At 45.2% G+C, this 19,686-nt stretch overlaps 3 protein-coding genes across 3 annotated transcripts in view; 2 read left to right on the top strand and 1 right to left on the bottom strand.

Moving 5' to 3' along the window:
* Window positions 1-11,869, top strand: part of PtA15_3A71 (uncharacterized protein) — a gene marked incomplete at both ends in the record, with an annotated part of 33,131 nt that extends 21,262 nt beyond the window's left edge. Inside the window, one exon of the mRNA XM_053167715.1 lies at window positions 10,117-11,869. Within this exon, the coding sequence (XP_053018262.1) occupies window positions 10,117-11,869 (1,753 nt within the window). The remainder of the gene's footprint in view (window positions 1-10,116) is intronic.
* An 838-nt stretch (window positions 11,870-12,707) lies between these two features.
* Window positions 12,708-13,095, bottom strand: PtA15_3A70 (uncharacterized protein; the record flags this gene model as incomplete). The annotated part of the gene is made up of 2 exons (XM_053167704.1): window positions 12,708-12,936; window positions 13,055-13,095. The coding sequence occupies 2 exons, from the start codon at window positions 13,093-13,095 to the stop codon at window positions 12,708-12,710; spliced, it is 270 nt and encodes an 89-aa protein (XP_053018261.1).
* Window positions 13,096-17,365: 4,270 nt separating this feature from the next.
* Window positions 17,366-17,804, top strand: PtA15_3A69 (uncharacterized protein; the record flags this gene model as incomplete). The annotated part of the gene is made up of 2 exons (XM_053167693.1): window positions 17,366-17,746; window positions 17,793-17,804. The coding sequence occupies 2 exons, from the start codon at window positions 17,366-17,368 to the stop codon at window positions 17,802-17,804; spliced, it is 393 nt and encodes a 130-aa protein (XP_053018260.1).
* Window positions 17,805-19,686: the final 1,882 nt, after the last annotated feature.

Below are 19,686 nucleotides of genomic sequence, written 5' to 3'. Positions count from 1 at the left end.
GAAACCACGTGTCCAACGATGTCCAGAGCAGGGACGCAACAAGAAAACTTTTTCCCTGAAACTGTGAGTCCTGCTTCTTCTACCCTGAATAATATCCGTTCCAATGTTTGTGCGTATTCCCAAATAAATCGTCTAATCCCCGGATTTTCCTTCAAAGTTTGTCCATCATAGGTTGTTCGTGGTCCTTTGATGCCGCCGTCGTCGATGAACACACCCACATGTTCTGGAATCTTATCTTGCAAGATCCACATCATCTGAGCCTGATATACCGCTACTGAATTGGTTGCACCTTGAGGAAGTCGAGTAAGCTGGAATCGTCCTGATGGAGTGTCGAAAGTTGTGAGGGGTCTTGATTCTTCCGCTAATTCCCTTTCATCGTATCCTCCCATAATATCACCGAGTCCATAGCAAGCTCTTCCAGAAAAAGATTCAATAAACTCCTCTGTTGCAGGGGGCAGGCCAGCATCCTTGATTGTAACCTTGTTCATTTCCTGTAGATCGTGTACAATTCTGAGTTTTCCGTCGTGTTTGGCAACACAAAACACTGGACTGGAGTAGCTTGATGTTGATGGTTCGTAAAGGCCGGTCCTAACTCGTTCCCGTACTAGTTCAGTGTATTCTTCTTTAATCGCCGCCGGAATGGGAATTGGTTTCTTCTGCCATGGAGTGTGTTCTACCACTGGTATGACATAAGGTAAGCCATAAGAGTGTTTCAACAATCCACGTTCCGCCGGACAGAATGCAAGAGAGTTTTGTCAAATGGTAATGAGATGTTTAAACAGCTTGAGTTCCTCTGGCCAGAGCCATCCTTCAGGTCCAAAGTTGATGACTTTCAGGCGCTCTTCAGTGATTTTTGCTGTAGGTTGGAATTCTGGTGGATTAGGTGTTAAAGGCGTTTTGTAAGGATCCCGTGATAAAGCTGGTCGTTGAAGAGGTGGGTTGATTGATTGTGGCATGGCTTGATTGATAGGTCGAACTTTCTTTGCCACTGGTTTGTATTTTGTCATACACCACATGTTTTCCTCCTTCCAATTCTTACAGAGATCTTTCTGTGCTGAAGCGCCTAGCCCGGTGGCTAACAAACTGTTTATTCACAAATCTTCGTCCAGGGTTGGTGGTTTTGCCCCAACCTGAGGTACAGGTTTTTCTTTTTCTGATTTCTTCCGCAGACGTAAACACATGTTTTTGACCCAGCCCAACTTCTTTGAAATTTTAGTTTGAATCTTGACCAAGTCCGTGTCGTCCGAAAAGCGTGACTGATTTGAATGTTGTGTCATGTAAGCAGTTGTTTGCGCAGTCTGTGTGGGGCTTGGTCCTAAATGTTTTAACTGATTCCATCCTCGTCCTTGTCCAACTTTAGCTATTGGTACCGTAATCCTTCTTCCAATATCCCCTTGAAAGGATAGAAATTCGCCAGTCCCTGGATAGTCCAAAGTGCAATCGTAGCCGAAAAGGAAAGGCCGTCCGAGTATACATTCCTGAGCTTGTGGTGAAACAAAGAGGTGTACCGGTCCCGAGAATCGTCCAATTCCAATGGTGCAGTTTTCCACTACTCCTTTGATATCACATCTTTCTCCGCCAATGCCTCTCATTGGGATCTCCACCTTCACTACTTCTAGGTCCAGATCAATAGCTGCCTGGCTTGGAATTACATTGACCATCGATCCAGAATCCACCATGAACGGTACTTTGTGTCCGGAGATTTGAGTGTTGATAAATCCTAACGCGCAGCTATAGTAACAGTTGTATTCCGAATCTTCTTCCTCCTTGTTAAGTAACATCAAAGCTGAAACCTTGGGTTCCGATTTGTTGCCATTCACGTATGACATTGTAGAAGTTTTGTATCCAGGGATTCGAGCTTGGAGTTTGTTGATTACTTCTTGAGCGTAAGTTGGAGAGATTGCCATAAGTTGAGAAAAGGTAGTTGGTATCTTCAAGTTTTCCAGTTCCGTCACTAGAGCTGTTTCTGCTGACTTTTCCTTCTTTGATGGTGTTGATTGCCTGTTAGGTTCCAAGATTTGGCCGGGAGTCTTCCTAGTTGCTGGAACTTCTCGAATAACTTCTTCTGGTCCGACTTCCTGATCCACGTCCATTGCCGAATCATCCGCTTGTGCCGGAGGTTTTCGTCGTCCACGAAGCGCTTCTGCTCTAGTTGTCGCAACATTGGATTCAAATTTTACTTTTTCAAAGTTAGCTGATCCAAGCCTTGGAGGTTCCCAGTCGATTTTGTGCATTGAAGAGGTACAGTCGGATTCTTGCTGAGGTCTTTCACTGTTGATTGAAAACACTGCTGGATTATCGGTTCTGAATGCTGCCGTTACTTTTGCTTTAGGTTTTGCGGAGTCCGCAGCCACTACCACACGAATAGGTCTTGAGTTGTCCGCTGGGATCTTCTCTCCACTGGGAAGACAAAAGTCACGTCCGTCACGCTTAACCAAGCCTTCTCTTTCGTCCTTCTGAGCTTCATAACAAGAAAATGCTGAATGTCCTTCTCGATGACAATAGGTACAAGGTCGGGGTTTGTATAGTCGTCCACTTGGCCTTTCATTTCCACGAGAGTATTCTGCCTTTGGTGGGTTCACTAACTTGCCAGTTAAAGCATCGATTGCTTTTGCCAGACTGTCGACTTGCTTCTGCAGCACCTCCGGGGGATTCTCTTCAACCATCTTTTCCCGTTTCTTGCTGTCGCCTTTCTTCTCGTCTAACTTCTTTTGCATTGCTCGATTAGCTTCACTGAAACCGCTTCCTACAAATGTTTCGTCTGCTGCAGCTCGGACTTCATCCTCAGCCACATCCATCAAGTCTTCTAGGTGAGGCGTCTTAGGATAACCATCTTTGCCGTAAGGAATCAGGTCCTGTTTGACCATCTCGTGTTTGATTGATTTCTGTAATTCTTTTGAAAAAGCCATAAAAAACAGGTGAGTAACGTCTTGTTGGTCTCTAATGTGCTCATTAGCAACCAAATACTTTGTTATTAATAAAAATTTTGATTTTTAGTTCTTGTATTCTTTGAATCCTTTAGGTCCACCAGCCTTTGCCTGTTCTTCCACGAAGTTTTGCAGGTCCCGGATGGTGAATCAAATTTTTGCATGGGTGTCACCCCATATTTCCTTCATGCTACGCCTAATTAGCATGTTCCAGTCCCGTTGTTCGTATCCGTCCATCAATTCCAGTTCTTGCTTCAAGTCTTCAGGTCCAACAAAGCTGCAAATATGCCGAACCATGTCATATCCTTCTGCTCCATAAACTTCCGCGGCCAGTTCAAATCGGTCCAGAAATTCCTTGAAGTTTTCGCCATCATATAATAACTTTGCCACTTTGATAATTATCACTTTTCTTTTAGGTTCCGTCCTGGTTGGGTTGTTTACTTTGGGTTCTTGAGGTAAGCCGTAGGTTCCAGGAGGGTGAGTCTGAGTGTTTTCTTGAGTAGTTCTATTGTTGGCCAGCCGTCCACGATAGGTCCTTGTTCGAGTGTGAGACATGGGTGGTGGAGGTAGCGGATCAACATTCATTCTAGTGTTCTGACTGTTTTGAGTTCCATTGAATAGTCCGAGTGGATTTGGATTGTTTGTTGGTAGGACATTTTCCAAGTCTTCATTCTGTGGAAAAGCCATGTCTGAGTTTTAACTGATTTCTGATTCTTTATGTTAGATGAGTCGTTCGATATTTGCTAGTAGTTGTCCTAAGGGGTTTGATCTCTGGGTTTCTTCCAGGGCGTGTTGGGGGGGTTATACTATACTAAACTAATAATAATACTAAAAAAAACTAAACAGTATGACACGTTGTTCAAATATTCAGATGCGTAGAGGTTTATCACAACTAAAATCTGTCCGCAGTGAGTCTATGCCGGCTACCACCTGGTAGTTAAAATATATATCCTAAACGCTCACAACAAATACGTCAGTTCTAATTGGTCCTCGTCTCCTGACCTTATAAATGATTTTTCAAGTATTTAACTAATTAATCCGGAGTTCTACTAGGAATATGTTAAGGACTGATCGTTATAATGATATCGGAAAGTGTCTTGACAGAGATATGTTTCTTCACTTTAATGTAACAGGTAAGTTTTCCTGACACCAAACTAATTTAGATTCACTAAGAGTACTTATAAAATTCGCAACAGTGGTTAGAGATATGTTAAGCCACGTGTTCAAAATAGAAATCCTCTATCACGTTGGGGACTCCCTTGTAAAGCTCAAAAGCGTTCCTGAGAACCTTTTGCTGAGTGCGGAAAGGGATGAATGAGGTTACCTCTGCCTTTCCTGGGTCACTAGACACTAATACAAGCCCCCCAATCTACGATTGGAAGGTTTATGTAGTGATAGTGGAGGTGTATCAAAAGATAGCCTACTTTGAGCAGGTGGCTTAAGGGTTATGGTAATGTAGCTGATGTGTAAGTGTTGTAATGAGGTTGTAATTTGTATGTAAGGGTGTAAAACCACAATATAGAGTGGGGCTAATACTGTAGAGTGAGCAAGTATTGTACTGTTATGGGGTAAGCTGAGTGCAAGTAGTTTGCTGAGAGAAATTACAACTGGGGGGAGGAGAGCCTCCTTAAATAGAAAAGAGTGAGACATTTTAGCTCCAGGGGAACAAGAGAATGAGGGGTTTTAGCTGCCCTGAAAGCTACAATGAGGTATTTTGGCTGGTGGTTGACAGGTCACATGAGGTCATGATGTCATATGAGGGAATTTAGCTAGTGAGAAATAGGAGGTGAGATATTTTAGCTGGCCTGGCCTGTCAAATGATGTCATCTGCAAGCTGCATGAGGGGTTTTTGCTATCTTGACACCTGCATGATGTCATCTGTCAACTGTCAGACTGCAGCCCCTATTGAACTAGTCTGCATGCACCTGCATTAGACTGCATAAGCCTGCATCAAGTGTGCATAGCACTGCATGACACTGCATGACACTGCATGACACTGCATGACATGTGCATAGCACAATGTAATGAGTGCAGCTGATGAGGTAAAGTATATGTAGAGGGTAGACAAGCTGTCAGAGTGGTCCATGTAACTGATTACATGTCCTGGGTAAGTGTGGTTCATGTAACGGATTACATGACCTGAGTATGGTGTTTGTGTATGTGAAACTGGCTGATGGTGTCTTGAAGGGGTTGTATCTTCTGATCCAGAGGGGTGTAAGATGTGTTGTCCATGGTGTCCTGTGTAGTTTTGGCCGTAGAATCCAATGGTGTCGCCGTATTGGTTGATTTGAGAATGTACATATGAGAAAAAGGGAATTTTTGAAATGGGCTAGATGGGTAACCATAAAGCATACCACAACGGGCCTGATGCAGGTCTGTCAATAAGCCCTCCCCAAAAGTGTGGCCCCATGTTTTTTACTCAGGTTGACACATTTTTGTTTCTTGGCTGAGCATAGGCATTCTTGACCAAGGCTACTCTTTCAATGGGCCCAGTGGGCTTTGTGGGGGCCATGTGGGCCTCATTCAGGCCCGTCCAAAAAATCTCCCCAAAAATGTACCCCCATGTTTTTTATTCAGTTTGACCCATTTCACATTTTAGCAGAGCATCAGAATTCCAAACAAATATTACTTTTTCAATGGGCCCAATGGGCCTGTATTTTTTTGGGAAATTTAATTATCCTTGAAGTGTATTTATACCCATATTTATGGACTTATGGGTTGGCATGTAGCCTGTATAAAGACCCATAAAGCCATAGATTGATGTTCTAAACCCATAACCCAAAGCCAAAAGGGACTGCAGGCAGCAGCAAACCAACACACCAACATGCAGGGTTGAACCCACAAACACTCAAACTGACCAGAGGGGAGACCTAACTACTAAGCCATAGCATATTGCTGTTAAAAAACCCATAATCCAATCAAAAACTGTTGATTGAGGGGTATCCTCACCCAAAAAAGCCCGCCCACTAATTTTTTATCTGCCAAAAAATTGACCCCCAACTGTCCGGACCCAGAAAAAAAAGGTACAGGCTATTGCCTTGCGCAACTGTAACAACCCAAGTTGACCCAAGTTTCACTGAGAGGCATATCACCCATGACCCAGCTCACCTCTCATCATTGGTCAGCAATCAACACCAGCAACACCCCCAATACCTCATGAAACCGCCCAGAAATGATGTGATGGACTTTTGATCAATGTTAACCACCATTACACCCTGGCTTGGGATCAAATTTGTGATTATCAAGGCAATTAACCTGGTGGTCAACAGCTCAAAAGCCTAAAAATAAAAATAAAAATAATTCTGAATGTTTCCTTTCATCTTCATTCCTCCCAACTCCCTCCGCATACCCTCCTGATTCTCTCATATTTTTTGGAAATATATCCAGCAAGTTGAACATTTGCTGATAATTTAATCATGTTTTATCTTTCCTCTACTTGCTGTGTAATTATAATGTCTTTTGCATCTTTCTCTTTGACCTCCTGAGAAATAAAATGGAACCTTAACAGTCCTCCTTGTCCCTCAAAAATTAAAAAATGGTGCGCCAAAAGTTATAGCGCACCCACTGTACATGGCAGGAGTTCAGGATTTTGAGTGATAGCATAATATGACCAAGAGGGGCCATGATCCACATCATAGGCTATCCAAACAGGCATGCCAATTACATATCTATCAATCAAAGGATATGGCGTCTGAGAGCGGGTTGGGGAGACGGAAGGGTTAGAGCTGCAGTAGAGAATCAGGATGATGGAGGTTCTGACTCTAGATGAACCAAAAAGGTTGACATATCCTATGCTCAGAGTCGTCAAGTGGCTTTGTGCAATGTGCTTGGCAAGGCGCTTGATACCCTTGGCTTGTTGGGCTCTGAGCTTGACGAGGCCGAGACCGGCAGAAAGAATTTCAGCGACAGGTGGTTTTGGATCCTGTAGAAGCCTGTGGTATAGATCACAGCGAGAGCGCAATGTGGACAGCCAAAACAGCGGCCAGGATTGCTTGTTAGGAGCAAGACCCGAGAAAGCCAAGAGTGGAGGGGTTCATGTCCGCACCCGGAACTCGGATCTTGAGTCGCAGTTGAGGAGTGCAATGATTCGGAGAGGGGCCAGTCGACTGTCGAGGCCCAGCTGACCTGAGCCGCTCAGGAGCCCTCGACCATTTGCTTGTAACCATTGTTAGTCAAGATGAGACATGGGAAAATGTTTGCCAAACAGAAAATCAGGCCTGCAATGAACTCTGCCGCTTACTGAGCAGGGGGAGACTTCGGAAACACGTCTCCCAATATCGGCCAGAGGCTTGACACCCGCCTGGTCTCTGAGCCTCGCCAGGACAGTTTTCATCGGTCCTCGCGGACAAGCGCACAGCGTCGCCTGGAGATCGCCAGGGCGGAAGAGAACAGGGTTCCAAAGCCGTTGTCCGGGCATCTCAGATCAAGGGGCTCCCAGGGTACGCATCTGTATGTCTCCAAATCCATGCGGGCTGTCAAGTCTCGGTAGCCGTTCTAGCTGTTTGATATTGTCAGGTCTTGGTTGTATGTACGGTCATTGATGTCCTACCAGTTAAAAAAATATGTTTTTTTGTTAAGAAAATTGGCAATGCTTGGAGCGGAAGATGAGGTTTCTTACCCAGTCAAAGGGGACACGGCACCAGCCCAGCCTTTCGCTCTTCATGGTCGACAGCAGATTGGTGGCCCAGACGAGTTTATTGCGGAGGAGGCCGTCGGCGTCTATTACAGTGAGCTTGACCTTTCGTAGCCTTGGAGATTGCGAGTCCCTGAGAAGACGACGGAAAGTATAAAAAATGATATCGTGTATCATGGAGCGCTGAGGCTTGAAACTGGATGTGGTCGAGAGCCCTTTCATATCAGTACAATCCGCCCAAAAAAAAATGTTGTGATTGGGAAGAATATACCTCAGACAAACAACACTCTAGTCATTGAGGGGTTTCCAAATTCTTCCAGATATAACACAGTTGTCAATTCAAAAATCAGGAACACTCTGTTTCCTGAGATATAATGCTTGAAGTAGACATGCACAATAGATCAGCTGAGACAACAATGAAAATACCTTTGGTTGAACGCTAGACCAAATGAAGCAAGTGGAGATTTGGAGCAAGCAGAGCTTTGGACCACGTAGTAGAGGCCTGTTTGCATTCAGTTGAATACGTTGGCCAGGGGCAAAGGGGTAGAGGTGCTGAGCATGTAGTGCTAATGGCTGCCTGCCCTGAGTTGTATTGGTGGTGGCCGGATTGAAGAAGAATGGCCAAGGCAGCGGAGATGGTTTTGTCCGTGTTGTTGAGTTGAGGCTTGGGCTGGTAACAACATAGCCATGGCAAAGAGTGCGGCCGGATATAACCTACCCTTCAGGAAGAGGTTGAAGCGGGTATATAACGAGCCACCATGTCCAGCAGGAATGTCCCCAGGGGTTCTGCTTCCGTCCGCCCCCTCCCTGGAAGCCCCCTAGTTGCTTGATTAGGCCCCTCCATGACGGCTCTTTCACAGAGTCTTTCACAACCGGCCCTTTTTTGCTTGTTGCCCTAGCACAGCTGGAGGGTCATCCATAGGGCCTTTGGGTCTTTGGGGATATTTTCAATGGCTGCCTGTATTGTACAAATTGTGTGCTCTTCTGTTGTGTTCTTTCACAATTCAAAATACGCCAAAACTTAGATCTAGGTTTCCACATTTTTGTGGATTTAAGAAACTTGGATATGTTAAACCTTGCTGTAATAATATTCTGAGGGATAAACAGTCATGGGGGCGTGTTTATATAGAGGGAAAAAGAGCAGGAGGGAACATGAGGCGCTTGGAGGCGCTTCAGGACCAGGGGGGAACTGGAAGCGCTCAAAAGAAGCAGATCCTCATGAGGATCAACATTGGAAATGATCAGGGCAGTGCAATGATCAGTACTGATCCTAGATCAGTAGCTGTGTACACTAGTTGATCATAACCAATCAGTGATTCCATTCAGTGCTCTTTGAATTGGATTACATCATGTATTTTTTATGTATTTATATCATAACCAATATGTTATGTAAATAGGGACTGAGGCGTAACAGGGGATAAATGAGTGAGACTTGTCTTGGGGTATTTCACGTGTGCAGTAATATTACAAGGTATTGTAATCTTACTGTTTGCACGTAACTTAATTCTTATAACAACAGTACATTATGGTAACTGTATTTAACTATGGTTATATGTAATGTAATGTATAACAAGAGTACATTCTTAAGCTTGTATCTAATGATATACATATGTAATAAAAGGTGTAAAAGGAATGTACAAGGAATGCATGACCAAGGCCTTTGTCATGGTGTTTTCCATGCCACTATACCTTGTATGGTTTGAAATTTTTGTAATTGGTCTTTTAGCCAATTGAGATCCATCTGTTCTCCAGTCACTCCTTCATGTATGGGAGAGATTGGTGACTCACTGACAAATCAAAACTGCCCATACCCTGCCAGGCTGGCTTCTCCCTCCAAAAGGCGGATCATTTGAATGTAACAAAAATTATGATGTTTTGGCTTCCAAATCTTCCATCATTCTGTTGAAATAGCAAACTCAAAAAATCACTGTTATTTCCACACCAGTTTGTCCTTCTTTCTATGGATCTGCAGCAAATTGCAATGGATCTGTTTTGGTTTATTTGATTGAGTTTTAAAACTTTATCCCCAAGCATTTCAGGTTCCTGTTGGCTTGAACAAAGATGTGCATAGTTGATACTTGTCAAAATTAAGCGGCAGAGTTAATTCAAGGAGTTGGTTTACCTGTGGGTGAATATTCTTGATAACAGTTTAAATTTAAATTTCAAAATCATATGAAGCCAAGGGGCTTCCAGAGACACTTCAATGGAAAGATTTGTGGAAATAAATCCCACAACACTTTCAAGACCAATTCAAGCTGTGAAGAATAAAAGAATATTGCAGCAATTCCAAAAAAATCATGCTAGATAAATTCATTTAAATGGAAGGTTGAAGAAATTTGCAGTAGCTTTAGGAATTGGATATAAGGAGCTCCTTGCTATCGTCGCGGCATTCAAAGAATGGAGACATTACCTTGAAGGAAATCCAAACCAAATAACTGCCATTGTCTATACCGATCATCAAAACCTTGAAAGTTTTATGACCAGCAAAGTGTTGACCAGAAGGCAGGCTAGATGGGCGGAGACTCTCGGTTGTTTTGACTTCGAGATAATCTTCAGACTGGGCCAACAGGCCACCAAACCGGATGCCCTGTTGAGACGACCCGATTTGATCCCAGATAAGGAGGACAAGCTCAGCTTTGGCCAATTACTGAGACCGGAAAACATCACCAAGAGGACGTTTGCAGGACTCGCGGAACTGGATGAATTCAAGGCGTGGTTTCAAGATGAAACAATCAATCTGGAAGATGCCAAAAAGTGGTTTGAAATCAACATACTGGGAGTAACCGATGAGCCGGAACGACATGAGGAGGAAGGCGGAGAGGAGTTGGCCTTGTCGGACCCGGAATTGTTAAGTCTGATCCGAGTAGCTACAAAAAAAGACCCGAGGTTGACCGCTATTATGGAGACGTTCGACAAGGACCCCCAACAGAAGACCTACATGGTTGTGGACGACGTTGTGTATCGCCAAGGACGGGTCGAGGTGCCGGCAGACGACTCCATCAAGAGAGCCATCCTATACGGCAGGCACAACAGCAAACTGGCGGGACACCCTGGAAGAGCTAAAACATTAGCACTACTGAGGCGTGGATTTACTTGGCCGTCGCAGAAGCGCTTTGTAAATCAATATGTCAATGGTTGTGATTCCTGCCAGCAAACCAAACCGGTAACACAGAGACCGTTTGGGACGCTAGAGCCACTCCCCATCCCGGCGGGGGCATGGACTGACATCTCCTACGACCTTATCACGGACCTTCCGGTGTCAAACGGATTTGACAGTGTCTTGACGGTCGTGGATTGGTTCACCAAGATGGCGCATTTTATTGCGTGTAGCAAGACCACCAACGCTGAAAAACTGGCGGACATCATGATTCAGAACGTCTGGCGGCTTCACGGCACACCCAAGACGATTACATCAGATAGGGGTAGCCTGTTCATCTTGCAGATCACACGGGAACTCAGTAAGCGACTGAGCGTCCGTCTGTGCCCCTCGACTGCCTATCACCCGCGGACAGACGGCCAATCAGAAATTGCCAACAAAGCGGTAGAACAATTTCTACACCACTTTGTAGGATATTGCCAGGACAATTGGGAATCCCTTCTGGCATTTGCGGAGTTTGCCCACAACAACAATGAACACGTGTCTACGGGGATGTCGCCATTTAAGGCGAACTATGGATTCGACCCAACTTTCGCAGGAATCCCGTCTGGGGAGCAGTGTCTTCCTTCTGTCAAAAGGCGGCTACAGCAAATTAAGGAGGTTCAGGGCAAATTGGCGGCGGCGCTGGAACTGACTCAGGTATCAATGAAGAACCAGTTTGACCGAGGAGTACGGCTGACCCCTCAATGGAAAATTGGAGATATGGTGTGGCTTGATAGCCGCAACATTCTAACCACTAGACCTAGTCCAAAGCTAGGTCACCGGTGGCTGGGGCCTTTTCCAATTATTGACCAAATTTTGCCATCGGTGTATAAACTGACGCTGCCTCTTTCGATGAAGGGGATCCATCCTTCCTTTCATGTGTCAGTTCTACGGAAACACTTGGCGGACGCAATTGGTGGAAGGACGGGGGAACATCCGGATCCAATCATCGTAGAGGGGGAGAAGGAGTGGGAGGTCAAGGAAGTATTGGATTGCTGGCGCAAGGGAAAACAGGTGCATTATCTCATAGCGTGGAAAGGGTATGGTCCGGAGGACAACTCATGGGAGCCGGCCGGGAACCTCGTCAACTGCAAACAACTCATTTCAGATTTCAACATAAAATTTCCGGACGCCGCGTCAAGACACAAGAGATCAAGAAGGTTTAAATGAGGGGATTGAGAGGGATAGGCTTTTTCCCCACGGGGTTTTTTGATGCCACCCGGGGATTAGGACGCAGAGCCGGGGGCTTGGGCGTTAAGGGCGGAGTAGTGTTATGAGCTGCGCCAGCGCACCGTAGCCTACACCAGGGACATGTCACATTGCGTTGTATACATGTCACGCTCCCTCACTACAAGAGGGAGCCAAGGAGGGATCATCATAGCCTCCTCGTCTAGCAATCTATTATCTAGCTAGACACGCAAGACGGCCTCCACATCCCGTCAGACCGATCCTAACAGTATGATCCTTGTTCTAATTGAGGATCAACTTGAGTATGCTAGATGTCAACTGGCAGCAGTTTCTTGAATTTTTTTCATAGTGCCCGCAGCTCCAGTAGTAACCAGTGGTTGGCAGCAGGAATCCGCACATCATGACATCCCACCAAGCAAAATAACAGGGCTCACTTACGAGCAGTCCCTGAAAGGACGTTGAGCGCACGAGTCCACGACTGGAGGACTTCCCGTCAATCTGGGAACCCCTTCCAGACCCAGATCTGAGCCAAATTTCGCAGGGAAATTTAGGCTTTGAGACTCTGGGAGGCTCTCAGATTGCTCCCAGATTGCGACGGGAAGTCCTCCACTGTCAACGTTGCAGCCACGAACCCCGCGATTGAAGCCATTGCATTTGGCATTGGGAAGAGAAAGCCAACCAAGTCAAAGGTCAGCTTGGCTCCAACGACACCCTATAAGAAAGAGAGAGTCAATGTGCATACCAAGCTTGATAAATGAAGCAAAGACAGTACATAGATTGATCTTCCGGCCTCACTGCGACAGACCTTATGAAGGGAACTCTACTCAGCAACATGCCGGATCGATTGGTGATGCGCATCGCGATCAGTGAGCGGTGGGTGAGCCAGGCGTTGACGCCAGCGTCCAGAGACTGGACCAGAATTGGTGAGATCAGGAGATGCCACTCGACTCTCCTTGCTCTCCGCCTTATATGACGACTTGACGAAGCCCGTTCTCACGAAATCGTTCTGGATGGTCCGTCCGTAGACGAGGCAGGCGACAGGAGGACAACTTAAGTACACAAATTGAAACATGTGACATGGTTTCATGTTTGGCGTCCGCGTCGCACGCTGAGAAGAAAATACCCATATAACATACATAATCACTGACACGGGGATAGTGTTTTCACCGCTCTTCCTCGAACCAGGCGCGCAGCCCCCTGGTGTCCATGACGAGCTCGGCCCCGAGGGGGCGAGCTCGATGTCGAGACCGATAGCATTGAGATGACCGGGTTGACATCACACTTTCTTTGCCTCCGGGCATTGCACGACATGTTTTCGAAGCGCCGACCACTAATCTCTCTCTTTTTGTGCTGCGTTCAAGCTGCTCACTACATTGCCCGGCCTGCCCCATCATTGGAAATCAGTCATGAAGCAGATCAAGCAGCAGAGGGTATTTTCTCTTCTCCTACATGCAAAATACGCAAAACCTGTGATTCACTGACAACGTCCCTCAAAACCACGTTCTTCACATGTTTTTGTCTAGTTGCCATGAATAGTCAACAGCCTTCGAGTTCCGACATAATTCACTCACTCGTACATGGATCTTCAGATCCCCAACCAGCCGCGGTTCCAGTGGCTCAAAAACGTCAGTTACGTACCTCGCCGCGTACCGTTGCTCCAGAAGCGGAAGAAAGTGATATTTTGTGATTAAAATCTATCAGACACCGGGTATTTGGTCTCTCCAGAATGGAAACAATGTATTACGCTTCATGACATCATTTCTTTTCAACATTTCCGCGACTTTGGAAACTGATACTGGAAACGCTTGAATGAATACCAGGGCGAGAAGCACTGGATGAAGAATTTAGAATTTTGGAGACACATATATCGATGTTCAAGGGACTAATTAAGGAAAATGACGAAATTGTGAGCTACCAGTGTAAGAGGGGGAATTGGAGGACGCCAAGCCAACCTAGGACAGATCGGGCATTCGGGAATGACAAGCTACAGAAAAACCTTCTAGAACTAGAAGACATTTTCCGTTTAATAGAAAATTGCAGGCGATATCGGTTGTTCAAGCTCACTGAGAAGCGCATGGTGCTTGGTCCTCGATACGGTGGTGTAATGCAATTGGTCGAAGGAATTTCGAAAGGAATGAAGTTCGTATTCTATTCACATTTTGCTGTAAATATCAATTTTGAAAAATTAAGATTTCTGAACAATCGCCACCTCCTTGCCAGATTAATTGAGTTTTACAAATGCAAGGGCACGAGATACACGAAGCCAATCAGAAAACTCATTAAGACAAATGGCAAAAGACTGGATGCCGGATCAGATGAATTGAAATTTCTCGCAGGGGCTGCTCCTGAGCCAAGAAAATTGGACGGGGTTCTGCTGGATAAAATCATGAATTTGGTTGCATGGAAATGGCTGGAAAGATTAAATATTCTGTTGCATGAAATCATACCGCTTTGGTTCGCGCGCGAAATGCTTCAGAGCAACAGACTAAATCATGGAACTTATAAATACATCTTCCTTCAGCAATCGGTGTTCAGAACTGTTGAATTGCTTTACAACCACGAAATGATCCCTGAAGAATACCTCAGGAAATTCTTCAGAATGAATAACACACGAGAATTTGCACAAATAAATTTACATGCAATTAATACTATTTCCACTTCTGACGGCTCAACACCATTCCAACTTGGGACCCCTCGACACTATTGCAACTTTTGGCTCCTTGAACCTACAACAGATGGCCTCTGAATTTCATTCATTCAATTTTTATTATTCAGGCTCAACTACACCAATGCTTTCCCTTATCTTCCTCTGAAATGGCCACATTGTCACATGTATGCCATAAGTTATTTTTTGCTCTATTTCCATTCATACCAATTTCTCATCCAATGCAGACTTTTCATGTTGAACTCAGAATTTGTGAACTGGTACATGGGTCAATTATATGTCTCCAATTAGAATTGCCTCCGTGGCGCTTTATCAGCGCGTTGAGTATTCCTGTTTGGCAATCTGGAACACATTTTCATTGCTTCCCAAGAGGAACTGTGCAGTAAGAATGGGGGGAAAACCTGCTTGTTTGAATTGTGCCAACAATCTGAAAGTCCCCCGGTTGACATTGGGTGGGTCCTAGGGGCCATTTTTCCCTACCAGTCAGCTCAACTTAGTCAGCTTGTCTATTTTTTCATTCTCCTTTGGCTGCCACCTTGAGGATCAGATTTGCATGCACTTTGGGTTCAAGGTGGTGGTGGCCGGCCCCGTTTGTTTTGAAGATGAACAGAAATTCACTTGGTTCAAATCTATTTGAGCTCCTGTTATCATCTAGCCTTTTTCTTTACTCTGTTGTATTCATACCAGTTCCTGCTATTCATCAGAATTGTATGTTGGTTTTTTTTCTTGTACATACCATTTTTGTTACTTTGTGTTGAGATAATAGACATGTGATCCGGCTAGCATTTATCCTAAAAAAGGGCAGCCTTTTTTAAGCCTGTAAGATCTCTGCCATTAGGGGAGCTCACAATTGAAATTTGCAAAACTTGAGGACATGTTTTAAGTTGTTTATCAACATTTTTTTGAAACAAACTGATAAGATTTACTGATTGACCAGCAACACCTTTCAGCCCTAGAGCCAGTGCAGCTGGCCTAAAGTCTGCCTTTTTCTACTTCATTATACCTAAATGTGTTTATATCTTTTTAACCTCAAGAAATAAGTTTTTTTTTTTTACTTCAGATTCTGATTTTTCATGCAATTCTGACCCTAGTATTCCCTGATCAATTTCCAATATCTCTACTCCTTCATAGCGTTTGTGGTTTGTGACACGCATGCCCAGCAGCGCTGTGTAGTCGTGCCTGAGCGCTCCAAACCACATGTGCATGTGTTATTATGTCATCCAACTTTGAAAATTTTCGAATTCAGGATCCCCCATGCAGCTGGAGGATAAACAGACTTAGGGCTGGCCCCCGTTCCCGGCCTCTCCGGGTATACCCGCGGTCTGCCTTGCGGGTATAGGGCTCTGGGACGCCTCTTTGCCTGAACCATACCTGGCCTACCCGGTGGGTACGGTCCACGGGAAGCCTCAGAAATACCCGCTGGTATATTGGGTATTAGGAAGGTCCTGTTCGGGTGTGCTGCGGCTACCAATCTGCACCCGTGTGGAGGAAGTGAGCAAAAAAAATGCACATATCAAAAGTACAGAGGTCCCTCAGCACGGACTGGGGCCCTCATGGCTCATGGGTGCAAAGTGGGTGCAGTAGCTCTGGGCTTTTACGGGCCTTACCCACGGGAATTGGGAGCGGGTTGCGGGTATACCTGCGGGCTGGCAGGTATACCCGTAGCCCGGCCGCCCCGCGGGTACCCTGTTCCCGTTCCTGATACCCGCGGGTAAGGCTTGGTGTTGGATTTCTATCTCTCTTCCTTCTACCTCATGATCCTCAATCCAGCTGTCACTCCTATACACACTTCCTGTCAACCACATGCTCTCCTTTTAGCTCCAGTCATGCCATCCTCCTACCTCAGCCTGTGACCTTGATCCCTGTTCTGATGTGTTGTCTAGCTTTCCTGATCTACTGTGCCTGTTATGTGCGCGCGCACTCTGTCTGTGATAGTGAGAATGTCACCTGTTTCCTTTACCCGAGTTCCATCACTTTCCATCACCTTCCATTGTTTTCTTTGCATATTCATTGTGATCCAAACCACAAGTCTGCCCTGTGTATTTAGCCTATATCTGCCATAGTCTAGCTCAGCGCAATCAACCTCATTGGTTCTTCTTCTACATTATCCGTGCCTCCAATCCGAGCCGATCCGGTGAACTCTTATCCCCTCACTGTCCCTTCTTGAGCCTAAAGGCTCATCTCAGTGCTTTATTCGTGCGATGGTCTTCACTTGAAATCCCTTCACTTGGGCTGCTTGATTTTGGTACCCAAGTGACGGGTATACCTGCGGGACGGGCACCAGGCTAGCTCAAAGTGTCCGGATAGCCCTACTGACAGACTTTAGCACACCAGAACCACACCCCAGATAGCCCTAGGATCACCACCAAAGAGATTACCACACTTCCAGTATACCTACCATCACAGCAACGGTGTAACCAATACAATACATGTATCTGTATTGGTCATGTATTGTATCTGATAAGGGCCAAAAGTATCGTATCTGTATTGTATCTGTTTTACAGATACAATACAAATTGTATTTTATTTTTGTATCATCATTTCAGATACAATACATGATATCACATTTCATGTATCTGACTGATCAATACAATACAGATGACTTACAGATACATGCACACATGTATTCAAATTCCAGCAGACAGGCCCAGCTGTCACAGCCTACTCACTTCGACTCAGGGCAGAGACCGGTTGGACTTGTTTGTAGTCATAGACGGTGACCACATATATACAATATCACATCCTCCACGGCCAGTATCGTTCAGTCTCTGTTTCTGTTGCAACCATCACCATCGCCGTTTCAGTCCGTCTGAATGCCTCGATCATCCGCATCTCCAGCTCGCGTACGGCCTCCCTCCCGCCAATCAACCCGGGCAATCACTCCTGCTCTTACCAATCCAAACTTTATCCAACCAAACCGAGATGGCCGTAAATCGCTTGCTTCAACTCCAATTTCAGCTGCAAAACACGCCCAAGCAAGATTGATCTTGACAGCGGAAAGCCCCCAAACCTCAAGAAATGCGAAGAGGAAGCGAAGTTCACGAGTGGTTGAATCTGATCTAGAGAGTGGCTCCCTCGCTGAGCATCCCCAAAATGCAATCGATATCCAACAAGATTCAGAAGACGAAAACTCCAAAGTTAAAACCGCCCGAAAAAAGCGAAAGAAGAGGGATGATGATCTTAACTTGGATGATGTCGAGGATTTCTTCCATAAGCCCACATTAGCTGATGGTCAGGTAGGCCTCTTTATGATCTGGCCTTCAAGGCATCCGTTTGCTCAATTTGTTTTGTTTGAAAAGAAATCAGGCCCTCCTGTGCTGTACAAATGTCGATGGTGCGGGAATAGCTACAAACAGACATTGGGAACTCGCGCAAACCTATACAAACATCGAGACGGGGACAAAAACCGAGCACCATGCCCATCACGAGCGGATGCGATCAAAAACGGGGCCAAGCTACCGTTAACTCCTAAAGAGATCAAGAAAAAATCGACCCAGAAAGAGAAGGATCCTATTGAGATCATGCTGGAATCTGGAAGCTATGACACCAAGGTATTCAACCACTTGATGCTTTTTTGGTTAGTTCGACATTCGCTTCCGTGGAGTCGTTTTGAAGACTTTGGACTCGGGGTTGCTTTAAGCTACCATCGGAAGGGCGGCGGTCTATTCTCTCGCGCATGGGTTGCAAAGGAAGCCCACAAGCTTTACTTGAATTTGCAGACCAAAGCCATCGACCAGATCAAGGTAACATTATTTTCTTTTGTTGATTGAAATCTATTGATCCCTTTTATCTTGCACCTCAACATGCAGAAACTGATCTGCTGATTTAATTACATTAGGAATTGAGCTCGAAGATAACTATTATACACGACGTTTGGACGACTAAGGGGAACCGACAAGCTTTCATGGGAATCTCAGCAGCTTATGTTTCGGACGACTGGAATTTCCGCATTGTCCATTTAGCGTTGAAGTATATTGCATGGACACATGCAGGGAAGTATTTAGCTATTCCTTTTGCGCATATTTTGAAAAAGTTGGGCATTCATACTAAGATAAGTTGTTCTAACCTCTATTCTTCTCTCTGATCTTTCATGAAGTTAATTTGAACGCCACAAACTGATGCCTACTTCGCTTTTTTTTGGAATATATACATATTAGCTCACACGACTGATTCTGGGTCAAACAACCGAACCCTTGCTGCGGAGGTTGATCGTATCATCCTCAGGGATACTTCGGAGAGTCTCAACTTATCCAAAAACCACATACGATGCTTTTGTCACAAGATCGCTCTCATTGTTAACGCTGGTCTCCGGGCCCTTTCGCTTTCTTCTGCTGGACTGACCAAGGCCAAAAAATCGACTCTCGGATTTGTACCGGCACTTTTCGATATTGAAGAAAAGAACGAGAATGAAAATCAAGACTCTGATGGCTTAGAGGTTCAAGTTGGTCGGTTCCGAGAGAAAATACCAGACAATGGACCTTCAAACAGCGATGATGAAGTGGACGATGAAGATTTCAATATTGAAGGCAAACCAGTTGCGACAACATTGGAGAAGGTTAGCAATAATCAATCCAATGAACTGATCGTTTTTTTTGTGAAGCAGCTAACATACCCATTTTGCTGTTGTAGGTTGACTTCATTATTTCGAAAATCACTTCGTCGGCGGCACGACGATCCGAGTTTGACACGTGGTGCAAGAAACTCGACTACTCGGGGCCTGGCTTGATTGCGGGCCATGGGATTCGATGGAATATTAAATTCCAAAGCCGCGAACGGGCTTATAATGCTCGCCACGTGATCAACAAGCTTATCGACAACAAGAAGGACCGGCAAGAGAAAGACGATGACTCGAATTACTTTGACAATGTAGAGCTCGCTCGCTCCGATTGGGAAGTGGTGAGGAAGCTAAATGATACACTTTCTGTTGGTATTTTCATTTTGAATACATGATAGAGCGATCAAAACTGATTTCTGATTTGCTTGGCAGGAGTTTTATTTTATTACCAAAAGGATGGAAGGAGATATCTCCTCTGGTAGTATGATGCTAGGCGAATACTGGGGCATAACCTCGTTCCTCAAGAAAAAACTTGCCTCCAAAAATGAAGAGGAATTCCATCCTATGTTCGTCAAGATG

Source organism: Puccinia triticina, chromosome 3A, assembly GCF_026914185.1.
Source record: "Puccinia triticina chromosome 3A, complete sequence".
Lineage (NCBI taxonomy): Eukaryota > Fungi > Basidiomycota > Pucciniomycetes > Pucciniales > Pucciniaceae > Puccinia > Puccinia triticina.
The sequence above is the reverse complement of the archived record's forward strand: the minus strand, read 5'-3'. Positions and strand labels throughout refer to the sequence as shown.